The 25247-nt window shown below is 39.4% G+C and overlaps 1 protein-coding gene and 1 long non-coding RNA gene across 2 annotated transcripts in view; both read left to right on the top strand.

The window, feature by feature from the left end:
* The window catches only part of ZNF704 (zinc finger protein 704), an 85157-nt gene extending 70815 nt beyond the window's left edge, over positions 1–14342 (top strand). Inside the window, exons 6-9 of the mRNA XM_069854291.1 lie at positions 1075–1336; positions 5576–5680; positions 11036–11130; positions 13419–14342. Of these exons, the coding sequence (XP_069710392.1) occupies positions 1075–1336; positions 5576–5680; positions 11036–11130; positions 13419–13530 (574 nt within the window). The 3' untranslated portion in view covers positions 13531–14342. The remainder of the gene's footprint in view (positions 1–1074; positions 1337–5575; positions 5681–11035; positions 11131–13418) is intronic.
* Positions 14343–14378: 36 nt separating this feature from the next.
* Positions 14379–25233, top strand: LOC138719226 (uncharacterized). Its single transcript, XR_011337192.1, has 3 exons — positions 14379–14741; positions 16632–16719; positions 17599–25233. It is a non-coding gene; the product is annotated as an uncharacterized lncRNA (long non-coding RNA).
* Positions 25234–25247: the final 14 nt, after the last annotated feature.

Below are 25247 nucleotides of genomic sequence, written 5' to 3'. Positions count from 1 at the left end.
AGAGAAGTTGGAGCAGTCGGACTTGGCCGGGGAGATGAGCTGGCTTCTCCTTGGCTTTTCTGTCTCAGATCTCAGGTTTCTGAGAAAATAGCAGAGTGGTGCATCAAAGTGAATGGAAGCTTACTCTAACAGCGAGGCACTTTCTTTGCTGAACTTCTGTGAACTTCTAGGTCATACTGCAGTTCCCTAATGGCTGCACAACTCGGTGGCCTTTGCTTCTTATGTGCTTATCTGCATGTCACATCCAGGCTGATGCTGTGCAAAAGACAGTGGTTTTCAGGGTCTTGCATGAATACTTTCCAACTTTGTTTCATATCAAATCAGATGCTTGTGCTACTAGGAACTACTGCTTTGACTGGGCTGCTTTGCTCCTAGTGCTTGTGCTGAAGCACTCATTGGGTAGTTACAAGCCTGCAGGGGCAATTAAACCTTTAACATCTCCTCCTTTAGTAAGTCTGCTTGTAGTAGGACCAGAAAGCCCTGCACTGGCAAGCCAACCTCTTTATGTCCTCTTCTTCTGCCAGTGTCTCAATGAGTTGCATGGTGAGACTTCTCTTGCAGCTTCTTCTGCTAAAGAGTTAACAGTGAACCACAGCCATAGCTGTATCTGGCTTAATTAAGTAACTTATGATAAGACTACATATTATTTGCTGTAAAGTTAGGGAAGTATATCTTGCCTGTGTCTGTTGTCTTTACCCATACTTCTTTAGCTGCTTTGTCAGTTCTGAAGTCAAAGTACATTAAGATTTCTGTTAACTTAAGTAGTTGGGAATGAGAAGCTGATATTTAAGCTGAAGCGTGGAAGTTAAACATCTACTCTAAGGTCAAAGAATTGCTTAAGAATGACATAGAGAAAAAAAAAATCTATTTCCTGCTTCTTTTCCCTTCCGATGAGATGATTTCTTTTCCTCTCCCCTTTCCTGCACCCAGAATGCTGATAAAGTAGGTAGGGTTGAAATTGAGAATAATAATTTATCGACAGTATGAAAATATTTGCTCATGCAACTAGAACTTAAATTTACCTGGGGTTCTTGCTTTCATTTAATCAGTCCTTCGTTCTTTGTCTTGATACAGACGTGTAGGAGAGTCTGACTACAGCGATGGAGAGGAGGACTTTTACTACACAGAAATCAGGCTCAACACAGACTCAGTAGCTGATGGCTTAAACAGTCTTTCCCCAGTCTCTCCATCTTTAGCATCTCCTCCTTCCTTTCCCACCCAAGACACAATCCGTCCTGAGACTTCATGTGCCAAAACTGAGACTAAATTGATGACACCTCTGAGCCGTTCAGCTCCTACCAACCTCTACCTCGTACACACGGACCATGCTTACCAGGTAACACTAGTGAGAGTGAACTCCATTGGTTACACTAATGTCATTAATGTATAAATAAATGTCAGATCTCAATGCTTGGGGTTTAAAATCCAAGTGTAATTTTAATAGGTTGAAAAGTTTTTAGGGCAGCCCAAGGGGTTCATCTCATTTAAATTCGAAAGTCCGCTTCTGAAGTACTTGTGTGTGCTTCCACCATAGCAAGTGGATTTTGTGGTGCTGTTTATCCAGCCACACATAGGTGCAAACTTCAGATTGAGAAGAGTTCCTCTTGGTATTCCACTGCCTCTATCAGTTAGTTCTCCACTCACCATAAGGAGGGCCCAAGGTGATGTGCTCTGATGTGATCTCCTGCACTGTAAAATTCCTCATTCAGTCAGCCAGTCCCTCTCAGAGTCTTCATTTGAGCACTGTGCTGGAGCATCTGTAGGCGAGTACCCAAGGGATGCCAGGAACAATTAATTTCCATTACTTGTACAGTGTGAGAAGTCAGCTTGTATATGTGAAGTAGAGCAGGAAGAATGAAAAGGCATATATGGTGTCCTCCAATTCGCAGAAGTAATGATTTGCAAGTGGTGAAAATCCAGTCCGATCCAAAAACTGCTGTTCAAGAAACTTCGAACTGAGTTCAGACATAAAGCATCAGTTTTAAAAGTGCCCTAAAATTTAATATGTTTTGGTCTGGATACCATATGAGAAAAGAACAGAGACTTTGAGGTAGTGCGCTCCGTGAACCTGTGAATGCACTGGACAATTGAACTCTATTAAATTGATCGGATGTAATAACTTTCATATAGAGCATTGTGCAGGTGAAACCTTTTTGTTGGGTGTCTGGAGCAGTCCCAGTAAAAGGGCAGAGGGAACCAAACTGAATTCACGGGCTTGTTTAGCATATGAGTGGGAGCTTGGCATCTCAGGTGGGAGCTGCATCAGGTAGCACACTAACCTGGGGACTGATCAAGCTAACCAGGAGGAAGACTTTCTTCTCAGTCTAGCTTAAGCCCTGTCTCTCAAAGCATGAGACACCAAGTCTAAGCTGCTGAGAAGTCTCACTCCATTTGGGATTTGCAGTCGTGACAGGTTTCCCTGCAATTTTGAGACGCATTCAATGTTTTTTTATAAGCAAATTTTAAGTAAAGCACTTGCCTAAGGAAATCCTAGTTCCAATGTTTAAGCTGCTTGAATTGGGTTTGAATTGATGTATTCCACAACATGAAGCTACAAGTGTCTGAACCCTGTCTTCTTTTCAAGTTGCTCTTGTTTCAGTACTTCATTTAATCAATGAAGAGTGGCACAGTCCACACTGCTTAAGGCTTTCTAGTTGGAAGCAGGAGGCAAGGGCCCTGCTCAAGCATTCAGGTTGTGATTGCAAAGAAGGCAGCTTCTGCAGAGCAGGTCAGTGGCATCCTGTGCTAGGGTCCCTCTAGCTCAACAAGAAGACTTCCCAGGAGGCAAAGTGGAGATTCAGCTCTTGCCAGTAAGAGGAGTAATTGAGGCCAGCTTTCACTCATAGCACTTAAGCAGTCTTGTGACTAAGCTCTTCTGTAAAAAGGAATAGATGAGAAGGGGACGACAACGTCTTTAATACCACCATATTTCCTGGGGTTTGCTTGCTGGAGTGAGTCATGTACAGAATTCCACGCCTTTTTAACTTCTGATATTATCCGTATCGAAACTGAAACAATGCATTGAAAAGGAATGTAGTGACGAAGACGATCTCTCTTATGAATGAGAGCATGATAGTGGAAATTACTTCATGGGGAGTGAAGAGACACAATTCACAGCTCAGGGAACTCGGATAGAGAGTCTGAATAATGTTCATCCCAGGATTTCTGTAAAAAAGGGGGAAAAATGCATAACCCAAAGCTGGGTCTCAAGAATCATGAACAGATCCGTTAATTGCCATTTCCTGTATGACTGGAGAACGGCAAATATAATGCCTGTAGTAAGACAGGTGTAAAGGGGAAGTGAGCAGGCAAGTCCCAACTCTCTTCTCTGACCCAGTCCTATAGATGAGGAAAGATTGAGAAAAATAATTGAAGAAATTGTGGAAAGTTCAGCAAATGAGGTGAACTGCAGTGGGGGAACCCGAGACAACCGTCTCACACCTTCATTTGACAAGATAGCTTTGTAAATAACAGAGAAACAGTACAGAAGAACAAATCCCTCTGTATTCAAGGGGAGCATTTGATCTCTAAAACATATAGGCAACATTTGTTAGGCTAAAGATCAAATTTAGTGTAGGAGAGAGAGCTGGAGAGTTAGGGAAAACAACAGTGAGTTATTTTGAAAGGGCTCTTGGATGTTATTAGTAGAGTTGAATGAAAAGCTCGGTTTGGGCTTGATCTCATTTTCATTAAATCATTTTGATGCTATACAGATACTATAATAAACTTGGCTGATAACAAACTCAGGAGACATCAGCAGTATAGAGATTTATATATCATGCTTATATGACTAGGTGATCTTAAGAATAATGGGTTTTGGATGCAGTTCAATGGCAGGACATGTGAAATCCTGTACCTTAGGAACTAATGAGATTTTTCTGCTATAAACTGGGCTAGTTAGCAAATTACATGAGGAGGAAACCTGTGTTCATTAATCAAGCACAGAATGATCCAGGAGTCAACAATAGCACTGGGAAGGGGAAAAAAAGTTGTCAGTTTTCTTGTGTAAGAAATACCTAGGACAGACAGGGATTTTTAGTGCTGTTATAAAAGACCCCTTATTCAAATACCTGAGGAAGTCACCATGCTGAATGCAGCTTTGAGCTGATACCCCAGTGGGATGCTGAGCAGAGACAGTCGTGCCTCACTGCCCACCCAGCTGCCCCCAGTTCCTTCTGTCAATAGTGCTGTGGTCATTAGCCCTTTCCCATTGGTTGTGATGAAACACTGCTGGTACCATCTGGAGTTGGCGAATTTTTCTTGATGCCTTTCAGCAAGGTTTTTATATTTTAGTGGAACTCAGTGGTTGTTTGCTCCACATGTCTGTGTGGATTCTCTTGGAACTCTCAGCAGTCTCAGCATCCCACAGAACATCAATGCTGTAGATGGTGGTCTTGGTTTCTTTTCCTTGGAGAGGCTCCAGAGGATTGCTTCAGCACTTGTTGACTGAATATTATCTTTAATGGGAACTACAAAGTTGCCTTTTGTCATCGCTGCTCTACCTGACAGCTCAGGGAAGCACTCCCTTCCCTGAAGCAGTGACACAACTTCAGCAGCCTCAAACACAGACACTGCTTAAATAGGTGCATTGCATTATTGTCAGATGCAGGCAACTGAAAGGCATTTTTAATAGCAAGTTCTTCATAAGTTTAAACCAAGGAGCGTTTTTCTTGTGGTGAAAGCTTGAAATTCAAGAGTCAAAGAGAACCCGCCTTCATGGTGGCTGCTTGCGCTCCTGGTAGGCAGGGTAACTGCAAATGCATGACGTTGAAATTTAAATGGGATTTGAAAAGGGGCAGGGCAGAATTCCTGGGGGCTCATAGCCCAATAAGAAAAACAGAGGGAAGACACAAGATGAAGATGCTCAGTGGTCTGAACTCAGATTATTGGGTATTGCACCCGATGGCAGCAGTAAGGAACATAAACCTAAATGGGAAGAATATAAGGCACAGGGGTCCTTCAGATATTTTCTTTAGCTTAGTGTTTTGAGAGCTGGTTTTTGAATTCCAAGGATGATTTTCAGCTCCTTGTTTTTAAGAGGAAGGACTGTTTTAATTGGGATGATTTGTAACAACTTTCATCTGATAAATGAGAAATAGCTAACTCTTATTGTTGATTGTTAACCCTGTTGTTCAAGAAGCGTCGCCAACCAGTTTTCATTTGTTTAAACCAGCTGCCATCAGTTTAAATACTGCCTTGTTTATCACCATGGAAGATGATAATTTGTAATATTTTTTTCTGCTAACAGGCATTATTTTTAAAAGTTATTTGTATATGATGTTTGATTTAGTGTGGTTTTCTTCTGAGATCTAGGTTTTAAGGATTTTGCCTGGATTCTTGTGAGAACTATTGTCTTTCCCTAAAGAAGGTTTTAAGAAGAGTCATATATAAATACATCCCTTCCTTACTGCTTTATCCATGGTTACCCCTCTGATAAGGGTAAAATGCCTGTTACCATGTGGGTTTTTTCCACCTTGGAAAGTCTCTCATAGATTTAAAGTTCCAAGGAGTGAAAGGTCATTTGAAATGCTTTGGAATGGTTCTTCTTACTAGAATAATATTTCTTTTTACACAGGCCACTCCTCCGGTGAACATTCCAGGGTCAGCAAAATTCACTCCCAATGGCAGTAGCTTTAGCATCTCTTGGCAGTCGCCTCCAGTTACCTTCACTGGCATTCCAGTAAGTGAATGACACTGAAAAAAAAAAACCCAAATAAAGAAAAAAAAAATTATGTTTTTAAAACTTTTGTTTGTTTAACAATGCCTTACAATATAAGTAAATTTGGTATAACAGGTACTGAAAAATAACAAATTAAGTATCTGCCTCAGTTTGCCAGCATGGCTGATTTTACCACTTTTGCCAGTCTCTTTGATTCAGTACAAGTTGGGGTGTTTTTTTGTTTGTGGGGTTTTTTTTGCATCAGTTTCTACAAGCAGAGGATTGGATGTATAGGATGTATTTTTTAAACTATATGCTTAGAAAAGGACATTCTGGTGGGTGCAGAGACTGGCACTATCTGGTGCTTTTTGTGCCCCTAAGAGGTTTCTTACAAAATTAGATGGAAAATCAGTGAGGTGAAGGTGATGCTTATCGGCTAATTGGATTCTAAGAGTAGGGCTATTGTCTAAATGAACTCTGAATATGAAGTCTATTTGAAAGGCAACTGAAAGAAACAATAAGATGAAATGCAGTGTCTGATTTTAGTAGGCTGACATGTATTGATATTCTTATTGGTATCAGAAAATTATATAATCTTATACAGAAAACATGTTCAATACATACTGCTTTTTGATAACAATACATATTGCTGTTTGGCTCATTTTTAATGAAGATGTATTAGATGTAAAGTCAACTCTGAGCCTTTCTTCAAAAAAGCAAGCATACAAGGTGTAATTTAATGAACAGGATTGCACAAATGGGATGTTTGCTTAAACATAACTTCCAGTAGTCCTAAATGTAATGCAATATTGGTGTGGATACTGTAGGGGGAGTTAAAAACCTTTATGAAGAGTTCAGAGGGATTAGGCTTCTAGTGCCTAGCATGGTGTATACCGGAAGTGAGTGTAGGTCAGTATTTATGGGTAGTGGAAAACCTTCTGTGTAGTAAGTAGAAATAAATATTAATGTAATGTATCCTAATTTTTATTGGAAAGCATTTTTCAGTATAAACTGTTATTCTTTAATCATAAACTTTTGGATATCATGACATTTTGTTTAATACTACACTGCATGAATTTATGAATTTTTAAACTGTGTTATTTAAGGCACATTTCTCATCCAAAGAACCATATAGCTTTTTTTTGTCCTGACAGTGAATATTAGACATGGTGATAAGAGACACTATTTCTTTCCCTTCTCTTCATCCAGTGAATCTCCAAAGCTTCTTACTGTCAACCTTTGGCAAATCTTGGAGATTTTCTGCAGAGGCTGTGGCATCCTGCAGGGCTGATAAAAAATGAAAGTGGCTGAATCAATTACACTGCACTCTGCCAATGAATATTTATTAAATTCCATCAAGGAACAACTAACAGTGAAAGACATCATGCTGGCAGCAATTTGAACAAGAGTGCCTTGACAGAACATGCTATCCATAAAGTTCCTCGAGAATTTGATTTCCCAACAATAGGGTTGATATGGAGTAATTATAAAACCGGCTCCTTTTGTGGATTAGCAGAAATTGGTGCCAGGAGTGTTGGGAATCTAAAAATGCAATTAGCCACATTGTAAATCAGACACTTAGGAGGACAGGATTAGACACGTATGCGTTGAGTTTACTTGTTCGAGCAACAACATTGATCTGTGGCTGTAGCATTGCGAGTTCTCAAAAGAATTTAAGAAATGCCAAATCACTTTTTGAGAATTGTATGGAGATGCCAGTGATTTAAGTCCAATTTGAAAATAATCCCAACACAAAAACATGGGGAAGCAGTGATGATGGCAGAATTATAGACTGCTTAGGGAACTATATGAACTGCCTTTATAGCTCTGTCTATTAGCATTTATAAGGCTGTTTAGCCAAAAGAAAATCCAAAAACAATAACGAAGAAAGAAAAAACCTTATAGGTTTGCACACATTTGACTATTCTGTCATCAGCAAGATTATTTATGGATCACAAAGGTTCCCCTGCAGTAGAAAATTATGTGGAGTAAGTGAGGGTGCAAATGCAAAGTGATGTCAAATAGCTCTATTAAATTAAAGCTTCATTTCTCCTGTTTCAAAGTAAATTAGATATTACCTTAAAAGCAGGGCTTTGTCAATTCTGACCCTTATACTGAGTATAATTACTTTAGGAAGGCTATCATATAGGGGTCTTTCTCCTTCTCTTATGAGGTTTATTTAAACCCAGACTATGTGACAGAGCCTGCATACTATAAACTCATGCGACTGTATTCATGCATGATCCCTGAGATCAGATGCGCATCTGTAGCACCCAAGGGAACATCAGAGAGTAAGTCCAAACCATTATTTTTCCTGAAGATTAATATTTATCCAAGCAGTTTCTAAAATGTCCTTGGGATACTTCTTTGGCTTGGACAAACCATTGAGCAGTAAATGATAAGGTACAGATTTGCAAAGGTGTTAGGTCTACACATTTCTTCACATTACTAGTGATATTGGAATGGGACCATTCTGTCCTTGACCCATTTGAGGGCTCTTGAATCCTGGTTTTGAACTGCCTTCTTTCTAGGCCTGTATGTCACCAGTTAAGTCCACAAGAGAGATGAAATTTCAAGGTATTTTTCTTCTGTGGGGTTTTTTGACACCTACTTTAGGTGTTTGCTCATTCATTCCTGCAGACATTGAATTTCAATGACACTGAGCACTCCGTGCTTGCTGTCCCAGTAACTGGGGTGTTCAGACAGGCATCATGACTTGCATTAAGTCCTTGCTTTTGGGCAGTCGTTAGCAGGGCAGCACTGAAAGGCCTTTGTGAATATGAGCGTACTTATCACTAAGTCCTAAGCACATTAAAACAAGCCGTACGTACAGCTGGATCTGTTGGGGTTCAGTATACATCTGCTTTAGGCTCAGGAGTATTCACAGCACCTAAGTGTAGGCATTTATTTAGAAGTCATGTAGTCGTAAAGGAGGAGGATTAGGAGAACCTCCAAAGTCCTTGTACTTTGTGCTCTGAATCATGCATAAGTTAGATTCCCAAGGCAGGTGGTAAATATTCTTTTTTTTACAATTTTCCCAAGATAACTGCAGGTGCAAGAGAAGGTTGAATGTTGACACAGCTACAGGTCATTACTAGGTGCAATTCTTTACACGAAACAGAAAGGACAAGTTAATTTTTGAGACTGAACTGGGAGAAAAAGTAAGGCATGGGGATTTAGAGGACTTAGAAAAATGACCATATAGTTCTATTTCTAACAATACAGGATAAAAGTCTTCTTGAATTGAAGCGTGATCTCTGCTGTGTGGTACTGATTTTTACCTGCCTGCTCATAAGACTTAAAAAGGTTGAAGAGGAGAGAAGACCTTTAAGTTTGATAATCTGATGTTTACGGATCACAGATCTTCTCTGTAACCACGTTTCCCCCAGAAGACATAACTGGAAACTCCACGTCCTCCCTTCAAATAAACACTGTTGTTTCATGTTAATTCTCTGTGTTAGACAACACTTCCAACATGAAAAGCCTTGAAGAGCAAGGATTGTCTTCTCGTGCCCTTCTTTTAGCCTGCTCTTAGTGTCACCTACAAAGGAATACAGCTAACTGATATTGTTTGGACTGGCTGCAAAGAGTATCAAGATACACTAGAGCTTAAATTTAGTGCAGTTTAGCTGCCTTGGGATGCCAGTCTCTGGAAACCATTGTGCAGAGACGCTCTGGGGAGCATGTGAGGGGAGTCTGCCCACTACAGTTACTGCTTGAGCCTGTTCTGTGTTTGGAAGCAATCGGGATAATTGCTTAGAACACAGGATTTTTATTTTAATGATAACCAAGGATGATGTTGAGGATCAGTTTGTGGTGGCAGATGTTAACATATTCTGGACTTTAAAATGTTTAAGAACCTAGCAGAATTGGCTGGAGATCTCTGGTTGCTGGTAGTGACTAGAAAGCCTTGCAGTTTGTGGTAAATTACAAAGACTAGGAAAGTGTTATTGTTTTGCATTTTATCTTCGGTATTTCAATCATTCTTAAGTAAAACAAGAGAAGTGATTGGTAAAAGATAGGAAATTAAGTAGTAGACAACAAGCTAAACTCAATATCGTGGAGTGATAGAACAGAGGGAGCTGGTGTGGTCTCTGGATGTATAAAACATAACTTACAGTAAGCAGGCAGAGAGAGAGGAAATTTCTTTCAAGTTTTCTTTTCAAGGAGAACAGAGATATATTTCCTATACCATTCACTGTATAAACGGAGTGTGAGCTGAGAGAGAAATTCCTATATTTACCAGACAAGAGTAAAGGTTGAAAGAGTGTTTACACTGCATTACAAGTTTTTTGCTACTGTGCAGTAGCTATGAAATAGACTTCACATCAAAAATCAAAGCACATTCGGTAACTCTTTAAGTCAGGTCAGTTCCCGTTTTTACACATATTATGAGACTTGAGCAGGAGTGAAAAGTCATAGCAGTGCAGGGAACTATGACAATATCTGCAGTTCATTGCTGCAGGAAGGAGTGACTCTGCACCAGATGTTCAAATAAGCTTGCTACATTTTGCACATAACAAAAAATGACTGTTTGTAATTTTTTTCTCTTCTTTTTAGATGTAAAGTGGTTGTGGCCTTCACCCAGGAGCAAAATAGCCATAAATAATTTAGGATTTATTTATAGCCAAGCTTTATGCCCTGTAATTACTTGCATAATGTTGCCCACCCTGAGGCTCATGTAGGAGGCTTATTTGGAAAGTCGCAGAAGGCTAAACTACACCCTTCACTTGGGAACATTCACGAAGGAGAACACCTGCTGAGAAGGTTTACAGTGTAGAAGAAAGGAAATAATCCAGTACATCTTATTAGCAGCCTAATCAGAAGGGCTGCCTTGTGCTCCCATTACAGCTTTGAGGGCTGCATTGTAATTGCCCTGTGGCAAGCCCCCTTCTCCAAGGCTTTCTCCATAAAGAGTGTCAAGTCACAGACGAAAGCAACACATGATATCTCTTTATTTCATAGGTGTTTATGGATATTGATCTCAACACAGGCCAGTGTTTATTTTTCCAGTTATTTTGTCTGCTAAAATTAGGAAGAGTTTTCATAAGAGCTGTTCAGAGTTCTTAAATAAGAATGAATGCATTTTCTTTATGTCACAAAACCTGAAATGATTCTGATCCATACTCTGGTGTGCTCTGTTTGGATAACGAGGAAGTACAGGGAAACAAAATGGAACTAATATAATGTACCTAATGGTCGATGGACATCTTTCTAAATAGACCTACAACTTGTTTGTGTTTCTGTGTTACATAATAACCTTTCCCAGGTATCCTTGCCACCATACAACACGAATTGCGTTTTCTGGGAGAACTGTTTATACTGTATTCATATGTGTGTATTCTTCATAAGCAGCTTTTTTGTCTGTATTGACAGGTCTCACCAACTCATAATCGTCCTGCAGGGAGTGGAGAGCAGAAACAGTCCCACACAGTTCTTTCATCACCGCCTAGAGTAGCATTTGGCTTGAGGTATGGGACCATTAGCTCCTGCTGACAGAACAGCAGCCTCAGAACCTGGAGGGCATTTAGTAAATAAGATATCAGTAGCCAAAGAAACAGAAAAAACCCACTGTGATTGCAGTTGCTAGGCAGTTTCCTTACTGGAATGCTTTAGAACAAGCATTTCTGGAGCTGTTTTGCTTTTCATCACCATCAAGGGTAAACTTGAGGGGAAAAGTGAGTTGTTGTGAAATGAAAGAGGCAGACTATGAAGCAAAACTGCAGACCTTATGCTGGATGTGTCTGGAGTTCAGATGCAGATTTAAATCGCCCTGTAGTGCCGTGCTGCCCAGGTTCACTGCTGCAGCTACAGCATCCTGAAATGCTTCACGTGGCTTTGCTTTTTTCCTTGAAAGGCTGGACTGTTTTGTGTGTTCATCACTATTCAGTCAGTATGGTATTTGACTTCAACTGAATTATAAGAAACAATAAATTAGATCAAAGCAAAGGTTTTTATACCTTGTCCTCATAGACATAAGCTACATTCACTTCCATTAAAGCTAACATGTTTGACCAGAGGCTGCTTTAACAGTGTTCTGAAAGTTATGTTAAAAAATCGAAATGTGACACTGAATTTCTTAAAGAAACTCTTAATTTCTTGCAATCCTAAAGGTGAATGTACAAAAAGTGAGGCAAAAGGAAAATTTCATGCTTTTCGTTTTCTCTGTGACTCTCAAATCATTGCATATGCTAAAAGATGGAATTTAAGATCTTTGCAATTCATGGATCATCCTCGTTAATGAATGTTCAGTAATAAAAAACCCCATAGGTATTCAAAAGAGGAATCACCAGGCAATTCACACGTGTGCCATGCAGCATGTAATACAGCTATTAAAGAATTCTGTCTATACGATGACTTGATTTAAAGACACCGGGACAGATGGCACTGCTATAGCGAGCGTTAGGTTACTCCTTGTAGCATTACTTCTCAGGTTCATGGCTTGCAGTGTATTGAATAAAAAAAAGTTCCATTTTAACAGTTACTCTGATCATTTTCTAAACTTCTCAACTTGTGTGTGTGGTTGTAAGATGGAAAACATGACGATTGTTGTAGCTGTAAAAGCAGATACTGCCTGTCTTGCTGATTTTGGGGACAGCACAAGTAAATGTGCTGCATGTGAGCACAAGGGTTAAAACTTGTTTTCGATTACTTTGTTGTTTTCCAGTCAATGAGCTGAGAGCAAACCATTCAGGAAAGGCTTGAAAACATAGGAGCTGGTAGCTTTTCCCCTCTTTTGCCTAGCTGCTGCCTGCTGGTAGTCAAGGTCTGCTGCTCAGAGCTATGCAAAATATTTGTACCACGGCTGCACAGCAAAGAGGACTTCTGCCTGATGTGACCTGGACTGTATTGTAGAATAGTTAGGACTGTGCATTACGGCTTGATGCTTAATGTGGGTTAAGCACCTTATGTACAGGCCAGGTTTAGTCTCTGGCTAAAGTCAGGATCGTAGGTTCATAGAATCATAGAATAGTTTGGGTTGGAAGGGACCTTAAAGATCATTTAGTTCCAACCCCTCTGTTGTGTGCAGGGGCATCTCTCACTGAATCAGGCTGCTCAAAGCTCCATCCAACCTGGCCTTGAACACTTCCAGGGATGGGGCATCCACAACTTCCCTGGACAACCTGTGCCAGTGCCTCACCACTCTCATGGTGAAGAAATTCCTTCTTATGTCTAGTCTAAGTCTGTCCCTCTCCAATTTATAGCCATTGATTCTCATCCTATCACTACAAGCCTTTTTAAAAAGTCCCTTCCCAGCTTTCTTGTAGCCCCATTCAGGTACTGGAAGGTCACTATAAGATCTCCCCTGTGCCTTCTCTTCTCCAGGCTGAACAACCCCAACTCTCTCAGCCCGTCCTCACATGAGAGGTGTTCCAGCCTTCTCATCATCCTTGTAGTCCTCCTCTGGACCTGTTCTAACAGCTCCATATCCTTCTTATGTTGAGGATTCCAGAACTGGACGCAATACTGCAGATGAGGTCTCACAAGAGAGCACTAGAAGGGGCAGAATCCTGGGATAATCCCTGGAGTAGAAGCAGCCTCAGAGGCACAGGCTGTAGAAGCCAGGTGAGGAGGAGGCCTGGTCCCACAGAGATGTGGAGCCACAGCCGCCGCTTGACTCAAAAGCAACCCAAATTCCTTCAGAACTCTGGGAGATCTCTGCCTGTTGCTCTCCATTGTAATTGTTGTCCTGATGTTAGGATGATAAAGCAAAGCTACGAAAGTGTCTTGTTAACAAGCTTCCCTTTCTCTCTGACAGGAAGCCTAGAGGGGAGGGGAAAAAGTGTCGGAAGGTCTATGGGATGGAGAACAGAGATATGTGGTGTACTGCCTGCCGATGGAAGAAGGCCTGCCAAAGGTTCATCGACTAAAGATTGAAATTATGCAGAGGATTTGGGGATGGGGGAGGACAACCACAGAACCAGATCACTGCAGCTGCACTGTATCACTTCCTGTTTTCCCTCCAGTCATGTGGTGTTGGGGGGCTTTTGTTGGGTTTTTTGGGTGGGTTTTTTTTTAAAAGAGCTTTGTATTTCAAAGTGAAGCACTTGTAGCCAAGGAGAAGCACTAATCAAAACCTGTGTGGAGCAATAGAGCAAAAAGAAAAAAAGAGCAAACCCAAGAACATACAAAAAGGAAACCCAAGAAGATTCTGTCTTACTAAGTATGGAAACCAGAGCAGCTATTAGTGTTTTTCTGTAAAAGAAAAAGTTAATTTTTTTCCTAACTCTGTGAGCTACTTGCTCCTTAGGGTAATTTTTAACCATTTCAATCTCTGTGCTGTGAACATCTGTATTTGCTAAACTGAACAATTTTTCTTTTTCTGAAATGAAGATCTCTTTTTGAAAGCTTTCTAATAAACACTTCAGAGTTGTATAAACTACAGTTTTCTCAACAAAAGCTGTACTAAGACTGGAGACTGCTAAATAATTCTCCTGATGCAAATGGTCATGATTATGTTTTTGGAAGGAGGATGTGGGGAGGAGTTGGGATTTTCATTTGTTTGTTTATAGGAGAAGAGCAAAGTTGAATGTGCAAGAAGGACAAGCAGTGCTCCTGGAAGATTTTTAAACCAGGCACAGACCAGTGGAGTGGAACAAAGTAATTTATGTACCAAATTGGATTTTGATCCTCTAGAGGAAGAAAGGCAGCAATGGAAATTCACCAGCAGATATTGTCACAGCAAGAAGTTGAGGGAAGATTTCCAGTGATGATTGAAACCCATAAGAATATAATGGAAACCCAGTAGCTTTTCTTACCACTCTCCCGTTTTTGAGGGAGGATGAACACTTGGGCCAGCACATCTGTTGCTGCAAGAGGCCTATAAAGAACTGGCAAACGCGGCCACTAGGATTATATGTCATACTTATTCAGGGACATGATGCAGCCCAGCAGTCCTGCTCTTGCTTCCTTTTCTCTTATTTGAGAGGTTATTGTTAAGATAATTGATTCCTCAGCTCGCATCCCCCTTAAAGTTGCTAAGATTTATTTGATGCAAAAAAATTGGTAGAGAAAATACCTGCTTTCCACAACGTCATCTCAGAAAAAAGAAGTACAACACCAAAGGAGCAACGTATTTGTGGTAAAAGTCCATTTCTTAACTCATTTTGATATACGAATTCACAAGTTTTTATACTTGCAATACTTGGATAGCTTTGGGTATTTTTGTTTCTCTGACCATTAGAAAGTAAACACTGAAATGTGGCAAGTTGGTGTTTTGTTCTCAACTTGTATGAAACTACCATTAATTAGCAACAATTTCCATGGAAAAAAATAAAGGAAGGATTTACTAGGATATGAATGTATACAGTTAAACTATACTTGCCCGCTAAACAAAACAAAAGACCTTAAAAAAACCCAAACAAAACCACAGAAGTAAGAATTTGCCTATTGCTAAAGGCATGGAGGCCCACAAATTATTGGATTATATTAGCATTTGAAATGAGACCAGATCTTTTTTTTTTTTTAAATTGTCTGAGCTGGTTCATCCTCCCTGAAATAAGGGAACTCTTAAGTATCTAAACAGCTTTCTCAAATCTGGTCCAAAGTTCACTTGATAGCTTTATTAAGTGTGCATCACTGCTTATGCCAATGTAATAGCACAACATAACGATGCAGTTGTTTAGCATATACAATATGAATTTAGTAAAGCAATGCTAAGAAGAAAAACTCATAATTAGAGCTGCTGAAGGTTATCATCCGATTTTCTCTGAACAAGTTAATTGGGCAATCAGATCCCTAATTTGACCATCCTGTTTCTGCAAGTGTTTACAAATTGTGTCATTTACATGCACGAGTGGCAAGAGACGCAATTATTTGATTTTTTGCCCAACTTTATTGTATAAGTAATTTTAAAAAAATAGACTGAAATCTAGTAAGGTCTACATTTGTGTGTGTATGAGTATTTTATATATATATATATAAATATAAGATATATGTATATATAAAATCTGGGGCCAAAGGAAGGAGAAAGATTGTTTTCTTTATAAAACAAGACATGAAAAGTCAGTGGATCTATGTAGCCACTGTACTGTATTCTTTCCTCTTAGTAAAATGTGAGTTATGGGTTTTCTTTGGATGTTGTATTTTTTTTGTTTCCGTAGTAAAATACCTTGTAGTAATTCATAGTAATTTAATCTTAAAACACTGAGCTTGCTGATGGTGCGTTTACTTTGATAGAACTTAGAAAATTTGGGACTTTTCCAAGATACTCCTGCCGATTTGCCCCTCCCCCCTCATTTTAAAGCTTTCTATAATTAATTTGACTACTCTTAGATGGAGAATATTTGCCTGTATATTTGTTGTTCCCTTCCCTTTATATTTTCCCTTTTTGCTTTGGATGAGTTTTTGGAAAATAATGTCTCAGATTGTGTATAATTTCTACAATGTCACAGCATTGTGAGCACCTTTCCTGAGGGCACTTTACAAATTATTGTAATAAGAATATTATTTATAAATTTATGCAGAGAAGAAGTTTTGTTGCCAGACCAGATTGCCCTCTGGTACAAATTTGATATTGATTCCATATAGGTGCAAAAGCCACAAATCATCAAAATATGATAGGAAGTTGGTGTTATCAAAACAGAGGATGGAAAGACACTTGATAAATCCTTCCAGGACGAAACTTAATTACCAGTATTTTTACACAACCTTTAATAAGCGTTTTATATTAAATAAATTTTGCATCTTATGGCTGTGACATTTTGATTCAAAAGTAGGCACTTCTCAAGGCACTACGTCTCAACCATGGTCTGGTATAGCGAGACGGCACGGCCATCTGGACCTGCATGAAGTGTTCACCAGTTGCTTTGTGCTTTGAACTCAGATAACTTCATATTGCACGAGCACTTCAGTGTCCGCCGAGATGCCCTTTGTCCCTGTGACACACCCAGCAAGAACAGAAATGTCAGCACAGCCTTTCCTGTGCTGGTGGTGCTGAGCGTAACCTGGAATAACCTCTTCCATTTTTCAGTCTCTTCCTTTAGAGCTGCTTTATGCTGCATCGCTGTCCTTCTAACGTCCAATTCATCTCACACTTCTGTACCGGCCTCCCCAAAAGAGTAAGATTTCTTTGTTTTTTCCAAGGAAGAGCTATCCCGAATGCATTGGTCATTTATTGTCTTTCATACTCGCTACTTACCCTAATTTCAGTTTCTCCATGGGAGGTAGGTCATCATCTCTGACCTCCTGTAGAAGTCAGAAAGAATGGCCTGAACACACCACACAGTCTCTGTGTGCTGAAAAGATTTGAATGTGGGTTTATTTATGTCAAGAGCAGGAAATTGAAATGTAAAAGTGGAAGGATTTGGGGGTTTTTTGGGTTTAACCACTTACTAGTATTGATGCTGGTAACAGAAATTGCCAACATCAGTATCAGAGTGGACAGCAACAGTATCAAGTCCCAAATATTTTGCTTCAGGAGTTTTATTGCTATAACACAGCTACTTCCCACTTTCCCATTAACCCCATATCCTGAAAGATCCAGAAAAGGAGAAAATTGGTATTTTAATGGCAATTTTTAAACTGTGACTGTGCTCCAGCTGCTCCCCTAGGAAGCTGTTGGACTTTGCAAACTCAGATCATCTTAGTCGTAGGATGGTTTCCACTCCAAACAATGTGCCTGATTCCCTAGTGCCTTGCACAAATGTAACAGGTTACTCAAGATGCAAAGCAAGCAAAAACTCTTCCATTCCAATTTGCAGGGTTACCCTTACTTTTAACCAATACCAGTCATCACCTAGCAGGTATCTGTTGTCATGGAAGCCAGGCCTGTAAGCCTGCTTATGTGAGTAAGCTGAACAAAATGTGTATCTGTTGAATTACTTTTTCCAAATGGTTAGCCTGGTATGAACTTTTGGTGTCTAACAATCTGCAGATTTCTTGCACTTGTTTGCTATCACTGACATCACTTTCTTTGTTCCTTCTTTTCATTTTTTAAGGTAATGAATAGGTCAGCAGCACAACAGGAGGCAAAACTTTAGTGAAATGATCTTGTACAGCCTGCATGTAAGAACAGATTCCAGCTCCGTGTCGTATCCCAGATGTCCTCATCACTGACTTTTTGTTTTTTTATTCTGATCTAGTGATTTGGGATGATTTTGTATTTCTTGCTATGGTTTGGGGCCAGCTAGAGTGGCCCTGTCACGAATTCAGGACAGTCACTCTGTGTGTGGCAATAGAAAGTGATTTCTTTCTTCCCCGACCTACAGATATGTTGCGACACTGTCTCAGGAGCAGGGTGTGAAATTAGAAGCTTGCTGGCCATGTGTAGAGGCATAGCAGGTTACTAGTGAGTCTTGTTTCTGGTGGTTTAAACTTCAATCATCTGCTGGAGAGATTGTGCTGTGTCTTTTCTTAGAAATATTTTGATAAGGAAACATTTGTAAACTCCCGTCTTATATTTACACCTTATTCAGTTTTCCTGTAAGGCAGTAGCACTGCAACTGAGACCTGTATGCTGTACAGGATTTAATCTGTGTTTGTCCAGTAGATAACTGTGGGCTGTTACAAAAGCATCATAGCAGAGATTGAGTTCTAGCAGAAGTATGGCACCTTAAGCAAAATAATTAGGAAGTTATTGATAGAAACTGACTAAACTCAGAGTTCAAATGCATTCCGTATCTGCTAGATGTAAGCAGCTCTTGTCTGCCTCTATGTGGAGCTTGAAAAACTTACTCAAGATTTCAAAAAGCCAATGTATGCCTGTAGTTGGTAGTGTCCACTTGAGCTGTTTTTTCCGTCTTAGACTACTGTGCTTTCACATAGACCACGCTCTCACTTATATCCAATGTGTAAAGGAGATGTGGATCTTCCACTTAAAACTTCTGAATTTATTCCTCAATACAAACCCACTAATCATGTTCTTTGTGCTTCACACAGACCATTTTTAGTAGCAGTCCAGAAAGACCCCGAAAGTAGAAATCAGTGTGTCTCTGATGGCACCAAGCAAAATAAAACATGGTTTGCTTGTGTGCTTACTTATACACACAGCAAGAATTCACTTGGCCAGTCAGCTGATGGAGCGTAAGAGAATGGATAAATTTAGTAACAAGCCGGTGTTCTGCTTTATTTTAACACATCTTAACACTAAGAATTATTTTCCTTCCGTGTGTTGTGAGATCTCTAATACATCGTTGAGGGAAATTAATTTAGCAATAGAAATGCAGCTTCAGCTTTCCTATTACTTGGGCATGTATACAATATTATACTAACAAAGTAGAGTTTCAAAATTAAATCTAAATTCTTTATATAATTAAATGCAAAGATAGACTTTAACATTATAGAATGTTTGACTGTTGGTGTTTTCCATTTGGCAATACCTTTCAAAAATTCAGGTTAAACTCTGGAGTCCTTATCTTAGTGTGTTGCACCCTGCAACGATTAGTGGATGATGTATAATGGCTGGATAAACGAAAGTGACTAAAATATTTGCTAAAAAACTGCCTCAGAAAGACAGAAAAAAAAAATAAGTAATACAGATTTCCTCAGGGAACATAAGAGGGCTGTAAAGGCAGGATGTAGGTTTATTTGAATGGGAAAAAAAAAATTTTTCCACTCTTTTAGGCAAAATTTAAAGAGCAGTACATCAATACTTATATTACTAAAATTAGAAGGAAGCACTAATTAGTGAACATGGTCTTACTTAATGCTGTATCTTATGAAGTTCCAAATAGGAAAAAAAAAATTAGATTATATAAAAATATAGAAAATCAGCCTGAACCATAATCTAACTACGGTATAGTTCTAGACATTTGTATAAATCTTTTCAAGATCTACTGTAAATATAAAGGCTTCTTGTTTATGTAGTTCTTTGGTCAAAGTATACTTTGTTTATGAGTGATTTACATGTTACTTAATTGCTTCAGCAAGCAAAAAAATAATTAGCTAGCACAATATCCTGGCAGTTTGAAGTGCGCCACTTTGCAAAGTGCTCATTCTACATGAAGTTAAAAGAAAACACGCCACCTCATTTTTATTTTCATATCTGCAAAGGTATCAACTTCACTAAACCCAAGGTTTTATTGAAACTCGTTAACTAGTATTTTGAAGGTATACATGTGCAAGTTCTCAACAATTTCTTTATTTGTATGCAAAGAAATTCTTTTAGGTCCATGATAATTTTTCTTATCAACTCGTTCTCCTGCGTCCAGGGACTCCCATTCTGCAAATTCACAGATATTTATACTGACGTGAATAAAAATCAGAATCTTCAATATTAGGTCCTAAAACTGTAAATGGCTCCTGACATCAGAATTTTTAGTATTAGGATTTAGCTGTAGTCATTAATGCTTACAGTGATGCCAACAAATCTTTCAGGGTTGGGGTTCACTTAATCTGTAGTTTAGCAGGTGTGGCTGCACAGAGGTAGAGCTACTGCTAGTCCAACAATAAAGTGTAGGCTCAGTTTGATCAGAGCACTCAATTCTGTGTTTGACTTCCCTTGCAGAATTTGTTGAGCAGGTTCTCCGTGTTTCTAAAATTAAGGCATGCATTTTTTATGCTCTTCTGCAATCAGGCCTTGACAGAAGCAGATACGGTAACAGCTTTGTTTGAGATAGGCACTTTGTAAGACAATCTATCTTGTTCTGATTTTACCCCATTAATCTTGTATTTAGAAGACCAGATGAACCTACAGAATTCTTTGGGTTTAATTACTTTTTGCATTGCAAAAGGGAAGTGAGAAAGGAGACTAGCTTAACTGTACATTTCAGCATGGGAAAGCATTGCTTAGGTTTGTCAAAGGTGTCTTATTTGCCATCAAGCTCAAAGGAACTTATCTGAGTACATCAGAAAAAAATGTATGACAAGAATGTCACCTTATATAAATTGATATAGTTCCGTCTTATTCCCTGTATACTCAACACTCCTCCAGGTAACTGGAGGCATCGGAGCCCTGAGTATAAGAGGAAATACACAATTTTACCTGAAAACTCTACGAGTGCTCTGATTTTAAGCCACAAATGATGCTGTCTATGTGTAATTTTTAGTGTTAATAGATGGTAGCCTTATTAACAAAGTGCAATACTTGCAAAGGGCTGAATCATGGAAACAAGTGGTGTTTGTACATCACCACAAAATGTGCACTGTTTTAAAACTGACTTTCATAGCACTGGGATCCTATTACCTCTCTGAATTATAATGTTGGTATAATTTTATAGCCATTTATTGTACATTATAAAACAGGATTTGGGATTTTGTAAGAACCAAAAGAAGGAGAGGGGGAATTGTAGATCACAGAATAGCAGTATGTTGTTTTATGTGGCAGAAGTAACGTAAAACACCTTTACAAAGCTATAGAGGTTCTAGATTACTGAAAGAAAAAATGCATTGCCCTTGGTTACAGAGATAATTTAGTCTGAAATTTCCCATGATGTCATGAAAATGTGCTTCAGTGTTCAATGTTTGCTTTGTGTCTTGCATTTTATTATTGGGTTTTATTTGTTTGTATTCTGAATGTGAAGACATGCCTAATTTACTGATACTTGGCTTGAAATTGTATTCTTTTGAAAAAAAATAGATTTCTTCATCATATTGTACAGTCTGAATGAGATCATACAACGTAATTGGCTCTAACTTAATGTGGAGGGCTCGTACAAGCAGAAGGTTATGTAGGGGAAGATTACATTAAAGGTTTGTGGTTTGGTTATGAAAAGGGTTTAAACAATCAAACTAAAAACTCTACAGACATAGTTCTTCTCTTCATCTGCACAGTGGGGTCAGCAGAATACAAGTTGCCAAGTATGGGTAGCTTGCTATCTTACACCAATTTTTTCTTGTTAAATAATGACATACTTGTCATTTTCTCATCTCTCTCAGTGCTTTTGTCTTATGCTCAGAGTCCAGAATTAACTGAAAAACAGAAATGATCCAATCTGTTGAACAGGAGGCTGGTTGGTTGTTTCCATGTTTGGCTGACATCTGAGACAAACTCAGATTTAGAGACATTAGTCGGAAGGGGCTTGAGCCAGTCAGATAAGAACTGAAACAGAATTGCTCAGAATTGGATCCCGGTGGGAGGAGACTGGTCTTAAGCAGTCAATTACAGAAGGTCTGGGTTGGGTTTTTTTCTTTATGTTCCCAGCCTGATAAAAAAACTTGTTACACGATTAAGAGCAAAATACAGATAACTTTGTAACTAGCTGAGCCCTGGAAGCATTACAGAGAGAGAGACTTGCAAGTATTCCCATGAATAAGTGCATCTACTGGGAGAGCTCACATGGGTAGTGGTTGTGGAACAAAGGCACTTGGGTTTTCCTCTGTGTGACTGTTTCCGCCCTAATTGGGAGGTGTGAAATTGTGACTCTCCCTTTCCGAGTGCTTGAGAAGAGAATTTGGCTGTTAAGCTTTGTGAGAGGGATGGATACCTACCTAGTCACGTTTGCGTGGCTGTTGGAAGATGCTGGCTCAGTTTCTAGTAATACCAAAGTGGCAGTACTTTGGACGTGTCACTTAGTGACAGATTTAGGAGCTGTTAAGCACATGATATTTGGCTTGTAATCCACCTTCCTGATACCATATCCAGGGAGAAGGAGGTTTCTCAGAGTGGGATCCAAGGTAGTCAGTCTGCTGTGGAGAGAGTCACCACCGTTGTTGATGTGCTGTCAGCTGCAGCAGGTGCTCCATTTGACTTGTTTAGCTTGAGGGAGATGGTTACCGTTATTCATTCATGACCCACAGTACAGAACACTCTTTTGAAGAATATTCTTTCTTTCAGAGATGAAAATAAAACAATTGGAGACCTTTTATGTTACTGAAAGTCACTGAATAAATTACAGTTCTGTCAGAGCTGAAATGAGAAGTGGTGGTTCACCACACCGCAGCTTCTCAACTAGCTGGAGAGACCACGCTCCCATTTGGGCTCTTGCCAAGCCCTGTGACCCTAAGTCCTTTTCCCAAGAGTTGCTGGAATGCAGCAAAAAGTCCTAAAACCAGGCCAAAGAGAGTTTGACCCCCGGGTAAAGGAGGCTGTCTCCAACTCTTTCCCAACTCTTCCACTTCCTAAGTGAGTGCTTCATTTAAAAGCGGGCTTTTACAAAGGGAGCATTGCCCCATCTCTTTCCAGTGGCATTTCTAACACAGCACCAGCCACCACTGCATTTGCAAGGAACCAGATGTTGTTTTTGTTATTCATGGGCTTTTGGGAATATTATTTTAGATTTAGATCTCTGAATTTCACCTAACACTGTAATCCCACAGCAGGTTAAACTGGCATAAGATTGTGCTGCTTTTGAAAGAGCTTTTCCTACCTGCTGACATGGGCATTTCTAGAGAGAATTATCCCACGTTATGCTGGCTTGAACCACTCCTAAAAAGTGTCGGTGGAGATAAAATGCCTAAAGTCTTGATTAATATGTGGCTTGAGGTTTGTACCACTGCTCTTCACGTGACGGGTGTAACTGCTTTTATCCCACCCTGTCTTGGCTGAAGTCTCATTAAAGGCCTGGACTCTCACATACTCCTACAGCAGGGAGCTCAAGAGAGCTCCACTGCCAGCTGCTTGCTTAGCACTACTAGGATATCATTAAAGCAGCATTGATTTTGATATGAAACGAGGTCTATAGAGAAAACAGGAGTTCAATCAATAATCCCATATGCAGTGAGTCTTAAGATATCTCAACTGTGCCGTGGTTTTGCTAAGCAGATATTGGAGGAGTTGAGGGACATGAAAAGCAGCCTTACTAGATCTTGATGCTCTCCTGACGCCAGTGTAATTCAGGGTAATTTTAGGCCAGGTAAGGTTTATTGTGGGCTGGGGAGATGTGATCTCTGCATGAGAACTCTGGGCCACAGAAACCAGGGTGTACTTCTCATCCAGGCATGGTAGCAAGTAGGAAAGATCCTCAGTTGCTTTGTCTAGTGCAATTTTCAGCATCATTTTATTATAGCATCAGTGCAAGAGCGATGGGAATGCCAGAGAGAAGGTAGAGGTTCAGGGTGTAACTGAAGGAAGATAAATGTCAGCATCAATTACAGTGTGGTGGTTGTTTTTTTTAAAACTCTGTGAATAAAAAGCAATTATGTTTTTCTGTCATCTGCTACTCGAATATTATTTCATGTAAGGGAAGTATTTCCATCATAGAAAGGGGTGAATTTAGCACAAGTTAAGCAGCTGTAGGAAAACAAAAGCCCCATTGTGCAGTTTTTAAGACTGCAGTATTTAGATCCATGCATCCTTTTGTTTCACTTCAGTGACAGAAGCGAAATCTCTTCCCGTATGTATTGTTCTTCTTTTGTTTCTCATGAAATATTGGTTTGGCAAATATAAAGTAAATTTAAGTTCTTTTTTAAAAACATTTTTGCCAAATTACTGTTTTTAGAACCAGAGCATTTCTTCTTTCACTTAGTGTAAAATGACTGAGCTTTAATTTGCTCTGTGTTGCACTTTATTTATTTTTTCAGTCTTGGGCCATGTGTTTTTGATGTTAAAAAAAACAATTAAAAAAAAAGTTTATTTTAGGTGTAGAAATAAACTAAGAAATAAAACCAAGATGTTTTTATAAAAATACAAGTTCCATAAAACACAGCAAATAAATATTTAGATCAGAAATCTTTTTAATATTACATTGAAAATATTATAGCTTCTGAAATTGTTTACCGTTTGGTAAATTCAATACTTTAATGGACAGCAGGGTTCAAAATGGAAAATGAATAAGCAGGAGGCAAAATTCTAGGCATTGCATTTTCTTACATACAAATCTGTGTTAGTTTAATTGATACGGGTCTTAAAAAATTACCCTAATCTAATTTAAATAAGTCTAAAACTGTTTAATAAGCTTGGTAAAACGAAAAGAGCTCACAGAAAGTTGAAATCAGTTTAACTTAATTGCCAGAGATAGGTTTTTCACCCCGCTAAGGCAATGCCATATAGAGGCAGCCTGAGAAGCCCCTTGTCTGTAGAGGGGCTGATCTTGCACAAGCAGAAGAAGCCACCAGAAGCCGTGTGCGAGTGGGTATTTTCCTGCTTTAAACAGTAGCTCTCCAACCTCTTACGCTTACAGACCCACTTCTGGGGCGCTAATAGTATTTACATTTGGGTTTTTCTGCCTTCATTCCCTCTGACTTTGGGAATTTGTGTCCTACAGACAATCCTCTTGTTCCTAAATGAGCTAATGAAGAATTCATCTTTGCCTTAGTTTTGGTGTTAAGCGTATAACCCTCATACTGTTGCATGTACTTTAGCTTCAGAATTCTTAGATGCCAATTTCAGTCCTTTAAGAAAAGAACAGCTGCTCTACCCCAGCACAGAATCCCTTCACATCTTGTTGACTGTATTGAAAAATAAAGGCCTTTTTACTTTTGCTTTGTCCAAACTCTGTATTCCAAATCACATCTAGAAGGCTTTAGGAGGCTTTTAGGAGGCTTTCTTACATCCTGCTTTTTCATTTCTACATCCATAGGTAAAAGTAAAAGCTGACCCCTGCTCCAACAGCATGAGTACAGCCTCACCTTGAGTTGCAAATGTATCGTCTTTTAATCAAGCTTCAGCGTCTCCTACAGGAGATGCAGTATCTGAGTATTTCTGCGTGCTCTAAAGCTGTTGTATCCTCTCAGGAGCTGATAGGACTCCTGGGAGTGTGGCAGGCACAGC

This window comes from Phaenicophaeus curvirostris, chromosome 3 (genome assembly GCF_032191515.1).
Source record: "Phaenicophaeus curvirostris isolate KB17595 chromosome 3, BPBGC_Pcur_1.0, whole genome shotgun sequence".
Classification (NCBI taxonomy): domain Eukaryota; kingdom Metazoa; phylum Chordata; class Aves; order Cuculiformes; family Cuculidae; genus Phaenicophaeus; species Phaenicophaeus curvirostris.
Note: the sequence above shows the minus strand (reverse complement) of the source record. Positions and strands in the feature narration are given on the sequence as shown.